The sequence below is a fragment of the Chaetodon auriga genome, chromosome 5 (assembly GCF_051107435.1).
Source record: "Chaetodon auriga isolate fChaAug3 chromosome 5, fChaAug3.hap1, whole genome shotgun sequence".
Lineage (NCBI taxonomy): Eukaryota > Metazoa > Chordata > Actinopteri > Chaetodontiformes > Chaetodontidae > Chaetodon > Chaetodon auriga.
Genome location: NC_135078.1, coordinates 26,487,072 through 26,496,010, shown reverse-complemented (window position 1 = coordinate 26,496,010; position 8,939 = coordinate 26,487,072). Strand labels below are relative to the sequence as shown.

At 47.2% G+C, this 8,939-nt stretch overlaps 1 protein-coding gene across 1 annotated transcript; it reads left to right on the top strand.

The window, feature by feature from the left end:
* Nucleotides 1-498: 498 nt before the first annotated feature.
* Nucleotides 499-7,821, top strand: zfand5a (zinc finger, AN1-type domain 5a). Its single transcript, XM_076730882.1, has 6 exons — nt 499-802; nt 3,928-4,089; nt 4,720-4,822; nt 4,935-5,020; nt 5,545-5,673; nt 5,789-7,821. The coding sequence occupies exons 2-6, from the start codon at nt 3,930-3,932 to the stop codon at nt 5,935-5,937; spliced, it is 627 nt and encodes a 208-aa protein (XP_076586997.1). The 5' UTR covers nt 499-802; nt 3,928-3,929; the 3' UTR covers nt 5,938-7,821.
* The last annotated feature ends 1,118 nt before the right edge of the window (nt 7,822-8,939 follow it).

Below are 8,939 nucleotides of genomic sequence, written 5' to 3'. Positions count from 1 at the left end.
AGTGAAATTTCAAAGTATCACTCAGCGCTGCTGCTTGGACACTGCTGTTATTGCTGTTACCTCCCAGAAAACATGTTTACACTCTCAGTGTCAACACAACAAGCAGCCTCTGTGTGTGTGTGTGTGTGTGTGTGTTCCCAACAAACAGACGTGTATATCTGTCATGCAGTAAATCTGCACTTGTTTTGTCCCTGACAAATATAATCATAGTAGGTGGCAGGAGGGGCGAGACAAACTAGTCCCCTCTCACAGATATGGAATCTTGTCCAAGGAGACTTTCCCACATGATTATCCTCTTGATCACACTTTTATTAACTCTTTTTTTTTAAAAGTCAGTCATGTTAGCACCAGTATTCATTTATCCATTCATTTGTGTGGATTACTCAATAAAAAAGATTCGTGGCCTTGTAGGAGGATGACGAATAGATGTGTAATAACGCAACAAGAGACTACGCGCATGCGCACACCCGACTACCCCCGCTGAACTGTAGCGCTCGGGGGCTCCGCGGGCAGCCAATGGCGACACGTTGTTTTACCCGTGACATCATCCGCCACTCCTCTTACTAAAGAAGGAAACAAACATCCATCCAGAAGGGACGGGAGACGGAGAGAGGAAGAAAGAGAGGCAGGAGGGCGAGGAAGGGAGAATTAAAGCCCCTGAAAGCTGTCTGACACGGAGGACACGCCACAGAAACGCAGCTAGATTAGAAAAAAGGACGCGACCAGGGCGTTTTTTTTTCCGCCAGGACAAAACGGCCACTTTCCCCGTCGTCTCGCGAGAAACTCCATCGATTTTCAGCAGGTGATGATCTTGGATTATTGTTTTTCTCTTTCTTAACGAGGATGAATTTTGAAGTGAGCTCAGCTTGTCGAGGTAAAGAAAAAAAATGGAGAAAAGAGGGGTGTTAAACTAAGCTAACGGTCGGTCATGGCGACCTTTAACGGCGGATTGAAAGGTCAGGTGGTGCGTGCGTGATGGTGTTGTGTGGTAAACAAGCCTTTTTGTCTTTGGCTCGTTGGAGTTGTCACCAGCACCACCATCTCCTCCTCCTCCTGAGTGGAAATATCACAAGTCCTCAAACGTGACTCCGTCTGGTTCAGGAGAAAAACAGGAGAGGGAGCTCGCTGGTGCTGCTGGCCGCCTCTGTTTTTCTGTTTGCCCCGAGCTGGGGGATGGGGAACCAAAGCCAGCTAATTCCTGGCTAGAAATAGAAAATTCATAAGCCGAATGGGCAAGTAGAGCGAGAGAGATCGTCTGAAATTACTACAGAGCATTTTGTTAAATATTAAACCAAGTGCCAGCGCAGCTTTGCCTAATGTTTGCAGCAGTTTCAGCTTTGGAGAAAACAAGAACAAGCTCGGTGTTTGGAGCTCTGAGGCGACACCAGGTCGTTTCTAAGTGCTTAACAGTGATTATATAATGGAGGTTGTTCACATCGCGTCGTTGTCGAAAGATGGTTTTTAGTAGAAAGGCTGCGGGAGAAGGGAGCTGCAAAATGTCTAAACAGGAAGCAGAGAGATTGTAGACAAAGGAGGAAGAAAGAAACAAAGGGAGCAGAGAGCACACTGTCTAGACTGTGGGTTATTTCAGAAAACATCAGTGCTGGAGCTTCCTGTCGGCCTCTGGTCATTAAACGCAGCATTGTGTCCTTTCTGAAACACCATTTCTTGACCAAACAGCAGAGGGGTCTTTCTGTCCTGTCCTTCAGTGTGACTCAGGAGTTTTGAGCCCAGCAGGGCCTGAAATATGAGCTGAGCCTGATCCAGGAGCAAAGTCTTCCCCCTTTTGTTTGCTGCAGGGTTTCACACACATCTTCTTCAAACTGGCTTCAGTTTTTTCACGCTGTGACTGTTTTTGTGAGAGGAAGTTGGCGGTGGATGACTGTGACTGGTGATCTGCCCTGTGCTGGAAACCCCCTGACTTACCCTGTCGGATGTGGAGTATTTTACCACAACAGGTATTCTGTTTGCTGGCAGTAGCAATAAATTAATCAAGGTGTGTGACTAATCGCCCCAAGCTGATGATATACACCAATATTTCTGAACAGCATGTGTGCCTTCCTCTTTAATGGACCTCCTTTGTGGTAAAACATGTAAATATGAAGTGTGTCCTTGTCAGGTTGAAGGCTGGGAGGACTTAAACGTGGGTTTTGACCGTCCGTCTGTTCGTGACGGGTCTTGGTAAAGGTTAGCTTGGACATGCCTGCTGTTTATCTGACAGCTGGGCTCAAACGTGACAGCTGAGCCTCACGGTCTATTGTTCCTTTGTGTCAGAAAGTCAACAGTCACGGTCAGTCTGTGAACGGGCCTTGTCACGCTCTTTGTTGTCCAACGCGTCTTTGGTGGTGTTTTTGTCTTCAGATGTGACGTCTCCTCAGTTTACATTGATATCCGTCCTTTTGAGGAGCTGTTTTTGACCTCGTCCATGTGCACGGGCTCTGGCTGTGTCGCTCAAATCCCCCAGTCCAAATGTAGCTGAGAAAGCTGCTGATGGTCATGTGTGAAGAAAAAATCCTTTTTGAGCCGCACAGGAGGAAATATCAACGTCCAGCTCAGTCCTGTCTGGTATTTCTCATCAGTCAGCAGTCGAACACGTGACGCGTGAAGCCAGGGAAGGTCTTTGTGGGCTTTTCCAAGGAAACCCTTTGTTGACACGGCGGTGATAACACGCAGGGGTAGAGACGGAGAGGGGGGTCGGAGGAGGGGTGGCTCAAAATTTAATAGCACTGGTTGGTGAGGTCAGGCCACCTCGAGTGAACTGACAGGACGTTCTGAAACAACTGGCAGCCTCTCCTGGAACAGTGAGCCCGCCTGCCCAGTTTGTGTCCGTGACCAGAATATATACGAGCTTCACACCGACGCAAGCCAGCAGCTGCCATGTTACAGCACAAAAGGGCCAAAGGTTGTTTACAAAGGGAAGATGGTCCTGCTGTCGTGTACGCGGGGTGGGGGGGGGGTCTGGTTTCAGTTGATATGATGGTTTGTAAAGCGGCCAGGGCAGGACTGGCAGACAGGATGCGTCTTCCCCGGCTAATCTCGGCCTTCCTGGCTGTTTGTTTGTTCGTTCATCAAGGTGTTTCTGATCTGTTTCCTCAAAGGCAGCACCTCCCCATTACACAAATTCCTGCTGTATTACACTGCGACAACGTCATAGGACGACACATTTGGCCAAGTTACGCACATAGTGCTTGCTGGTGTGTGTGTGGAGGGAAATTACTCGGTTTTGAAATGCCTTGTGTGGCAAGAAGCGGAGAGTGTTTCCGAGGGTGTGCTTTCTGAAACTGTCGGCCTACTTTGGTAATCTTTATTCACTTATCTTTATGTTTGTTCCCCTTTTGTGACTCCTGGCTGAGACGCCGTCAGTGAGTCAGAACTTTTTTCTCGTGTGTCTGTTTAGAGGAAGTGAACGCACCGATGAGCAAGTGTTAGTTATTGTGAGGAGTCATATGATAATCATGACGTTTTTCCCACAGCGGCGGACAGACATGAGAGCGAGAGATCATGGGTCAAATGTTAAGAAGAACCGTAGCAACTGTTCTCAGAGCTGTGAAAAGGGGTTTGTGGGGGAGGAAATGGAGGGAGGAAAGGGGGACAGGGCAGCAAACAAAGCTGTGGGACAGAACAGAGTCCAGCTTCTGCCAAGGTGCTGAGCAGAACACAGCCAGTGTTGTTTGTTCCCTGGACTTCCTGTGGAGAGACGTTCATTACTGTGTTCAGGCTAAAGGGCGAGTCTAAACAGGCCCGCATGTTGTTCTCCACTTTTCATAATATGACTCTTGTTATCTCTCAGCCCGGCGAGCTGCTCTGGAACCAGACCGGCGGGACGGGGAAATGTGTCCCGCCATGGAAAATATTTTTAGCTCTCCGCTGTGTTCGTGCAGAAAAGTGCTCTGTCGGTCTAATAAGCCTTCCCTCTTGTTCTCTTAGCAATGGCCCAAGAGACGAACCAGAGCCCGGTGCCCATGCTCTGTGCGACGGGCTGCGGTTTCTATGGCAACCCGAGAACCAATGGCATGTGCTCCGTATGCTACAAGGAACACCTGACACGGCAGCAGAGCAGCGACCGCATGAGCCCCCTCAGCCCTATGGGTAAGTCAGCACACAAACACAGACAGAGAGAGAGATGCAGGATTGTTTGTTCGTTAGAAAACGTAAAAAGAGTTGATTTCAGTAGCTTTATGACGTAAACAAACAAATAAACAAATAAGCGTACTTCAGGCTGTTTATTCACAGCTGGAGATGAGGAGGGACAGCAGGAAGCGTAGACGTTGTTTTGAAACACAACCAGTTTTAGGCCAGTCAGTGTGTTTTCCCAGCTCTCCTCCCTCTGCACCCCCCTCTGTTTTTCCACTCTGTGTAATGAAAGACAGCTGTTTTCTTCATTACAGTGTTCAAGGTTATGTGGGTGTTCACTCCTTTAGACGTTTCTAAGGTCAAACGGCAAAGTCTCTCTCACAGCGCGACGCTGGCAGCCTGTTTCAAGCGAGACAAACACGTTGCAACAGAGAAGGAAGATTATCTTGAGTACAGCTTTGAGGGGGAAATGACCTGATACCTCCACATTTCCAAGTCTGCTCAGGAGATTTTGAATTGTTAATTAGTTAGATTTTAATTTCAGCATTGCACCGCAGCGCTTTGCTCTGAATTCACTGATGATCGTACGTGTGGTTGTTTTCTGTGTGACTTTTATCTGATGGAGTTCACCCTGTTCTCATCCAGGCTCAGCTGCTAGTCCTACCTCAGAGGCCTCAGCCATCCAGAGACTAGAAGCAAGTCTAGCCAAGGTTGACGCCTCCCCTGCCTCTTCACCAGACATGTCTAGGTCAGTATTGGCTGTGCTTGACTTTGAGATTGTCTGTGAGCTTTCTGTGAACTTGGAGAACGTGTGAAATGCCGACTGACTGGTTCCTTTTCTCCATTTATTTAACCTTCAGAACTATTCAAGGATCTCTTCCTGTGACTCAACAAATGACAGAGATGAGCATCTCGAGAGAGGACAAGCCAGAACCCCTAGAACCTGGTAAACACACACACACACATGAACACACATGTGGTAACACACAGACGTGCAGACATGAACGTGAACATTTAACGCAGATGTCCGCTCACGTACACACGTCTCAAGGCAAACATCGCCTTGTAGGATCCGCTGTGGCCGCGGTTTATTTTTGATGCTCCGCTGCATACCTTAAACCCAACAGTTGGTTTTACTTACAGCCTCCAAGAAAGAGAGGAGGCCTAAAAATAAAGCAGTTTAAAAATACCTCCACACCAGAGGGCATTCTCAGATTTGATGCTGCCTGCCAGAGGCTTTCTCAGAGCGCTGCACTGTTTTCTGCCAAGAACAAGAGATGGCAATTTAGAGATAAGGACCACAGGAATTACTGCTGTTTGGGCCAAAAGTACACAGTTTCAGTGTTGCATGTCTCACAGAATCATGAACAAAACTCATTTGTTTGCTAAAATAAAGATATCAGATGATGGCTAATTAATCCGAGCGTGACTCATAATGTTTTTTTTCCTGTCATCTGTCTTTATGTGTAGTTGTAAGCCAGCCTGCTGCTTCTAGCCCAACTCCTGTAGCTTCTTCCAGCAGTGACGATAGCAAGGGTGACACCCCCAAACCCAAGAAGAACAGGTGTTTCATGTGCCGCAAACGGGTGGGCCTTACAGGTGAGCCGGGGGACGTGAAGGGGCATCTCAGTGACTCAGCTCGTGATGGTTGTTTTACTGTTTTTTTAAGCACCTCTCCTGTTCTGGCTTTGACTCCTGATATTTGTGCTTCCAGGATTTGACTGTCGTTGCGGCAACCTGTTCTGCGGCATCCACCGGTACTCCGACAAGCACAACTGTCCCTATGATTACAAGGCCGAGGCTGCCGCCAAGATCCGTAAAGAGAACCCCGTGGTGGTGGCCGACAAGATCCAGAGAATATAGATTTGGCAAAACGGCAGCAGTGGCGGCAGCGATGGCATCACCTTTGACAAAGACTGGAGTATGAGTGTGAACCTTTTGAGATGAGCACTGGCATGAGTGGCTAAGTGAGGATTGAAAGGACTCGATTTACAAAATTACAACCTCAAGAAAATGACGAAAAAAAGAAAAAAAATGAAAAGATCCTGTCTGAGGGAGATGCATGAATGATCACTTTTCTCCTCTTTTTGATTAATTCATTAGTTTGTTTTATCCTGTTTTCTGTGGTGTGACTTTGCCGCTGTTCAGTCCTTTTTTTTTTCTTTTTTTTTATAATGTGTATTGTCTTATCAAGAGCAGCCCAGGCTAACTGTCCAGGACATGCTGTGCTCCTCTCACCCAAACCAGGCGCCATTTTGTGCCAAACCGTCGACAACCATTTTACTCAGACCCACCACGTGTCAGACACGGGCGGGTCTTTTAAAAGATCCAGACTACACAGAGTAACAGTCCGCACGAGTCGTGTCCCTCAGCCTTTGAACTTCCTGTTCCGTGCTCCGTTGGTACTGGAGTCAGTCAGCGTTCGGAGAACCGTACAACTGTCCCCCACCACGCACAAGGGGCTTTGTTACCTTGTCTCTGTCTTTCCTAGCTTTACCTACCTCACAGCTGCTGTGTTAAGCTTCGTTGTCTTCCCTTTTACTTTGTTTTCATCAGCTTTGACCCCAGCAGGACAATGGATCATCGTGATAGGCAGCCTCAGTGACCCTCCGATCAGCACGTCTCCGCCGACGTCGATCGGTTTGATTGTGAAAAGGCTGTTCCATTATGGCTGGAGGTATCATGCTAGACAGGGACAAACCAATTACTCCACGTTTCACTGAGTCTAAACACTTTCAATGGACACGATGGGCGAAGGAGCTCCCCAACTGGTCTGCGCTCATATTGTAATCACAGATGCCTGGTGCAGGGCTGCGTGAGCCGACGTGTGGCCTGAGAGGAAGGATGGCACCCCCCACCCCCCACCCCCCCCCCCGGCAGGCCTGGTCGGTGACTTTAAGCAACAATATTGTAGGGGCATGAATGAATGAATGGGATAAATGCATGAGTTACTCTTCATCTGCATTAGTGTTTCAGAGATCTTTGGCCTCACTCACTTAGGGTTCAGACGTTTTATTTGCTGAGAGACAATTATCTGTTATATTTTATTAGCTTTTTTGTTTTTCTTCCATCGATATTGTACTGACGTTAGCGCATGTATTCAGTGCATTTGTGGAATTAGGGTATGTGAACCATGATTTTATTTTTCGTTTTGTTTTTTAATGCGCTAACAGAACGTTCATGTGAGCACAGCGTGTGTGGGTGTGTTTGTCCCCCCCCCGGCCCTTCTCGTCTGTGGAGCTACCCGGTTTATCAGCACATGTTTACAGAACTACAGGAGCATGCCAGAGCTAGATTTATGAAAAATAATAGATACCAAGATTAGATGTAACTTCTCATCTGTCTAACAGCTATTGGTCTGTGTGTCTGCTATAGAGCACCGTAGAGAAGTGTGTGTGTGTGTGTGTGTGTGTGAGTGAGTGTGTGCGCGTGTGCGTGTGTGCGCGTGCATGTGCACATTCCTGTGCAGAGGTGTGTTTTCATGGCTGCCTGACACATTGATACCACGTATGTTTGTGACTTGTGTTAATCCCCCATTTTTCTCCCCTGTGAGGATGTTTTTCATTTAAAAGACAACTGTATGTATCCGTTTGAGTTTTTCCTTTCTGATTCTTAGTTATATGCAAATTTGTACAAAAAATGAAAAAACAACAAACTGTGTTGATATTTATGTATTACATATAATCTTGCTATCCAGCATTACGACAGAATAGTATCATGTAAATAAAACTGTACAGAGAGACATTACCAAGTTTCGATGTGTGTTGACTTTCACAGAGTTTTACTGGAGTGTGTTTGTCTATTTCAAGTTTGTTTTCAGAGTTATTACTCATTTTATGGCCTTGCTTGTGCAGACAAACCTGTCAGGCCAGAGGGCAACTTTAAATGGAGTCAGCAGGATCATTGTACTTAAACGTAGTAAAAATGACGGAAAAGTGAGGCTGTTTTGAGAAGCTGAAGATAGTTACGGGTGAACATCATGGAACATTTCAGTCAAGACGAGAATAGTGTAGGAGCTACATGCCGGGAGCTCCAGCATTAGCCTGTAATACTTTACCCTGGCTAACCCGGCCTCTTTAGCATCCTCATGTTAATACAGAACGCTGGCAGCACAGACTGTAAACCCCACTCAAGAGACTCTTGTCCAAACCTTGTCTGGGTCACACAGGAAGTATTAATCCCCGGACCCTGGAAGAAAGCAATCCTGTTCCGCTCTATCTAGGCTAACGCCGTACACACAGGACTGATGTTGTGTGTGTGTGTGTGTTTCAGGGACAATGTGTTTTCTCACACTCCTGTAGGGAGCTCCTGGACGGAGTGTGTTCACAGATGGCGACATGACAGCAGCTGCTCCGACAGCTGAGGTGTGCTCATGTGGTGCTCCTCTGACAGAAAGCTACAGAAATCACATTGTCTGGACACACACACCAAAGGACGACGGAGGGTTCACACAAAGGCATCTGGGCTGAGAAAACATCAGCCTTCAGAGTTCAGACTAAAGGTTTTTACTGAATCCAGACAGCAACAAACATCTTCTAAGGCAAACTAATCAGTGACCCCACCATCCTACTTTCTGCTGATCACAAGTCTGCATGTCCTTTGAAGCAGAGAGGACAGAGGAGTGTGCAGGACTAATACAGTGACAGATGAGAGGAGGATCAACACACCCCAAATATGACCTGGAACAACTGCAGGCATCCTGATTCACACGTTTTAAGTCTGTGTGTGTACGCACATGTGGAAAAGAGCTGAAGACACACACACACTCCAGTGTCAGTAATCCCTCAGCCCCCCACACACACGTTAACCTATAATTTGTTTCACTGATGTGTGCGGCCCATTTATCTGTGTCACCCTCTCTCTCT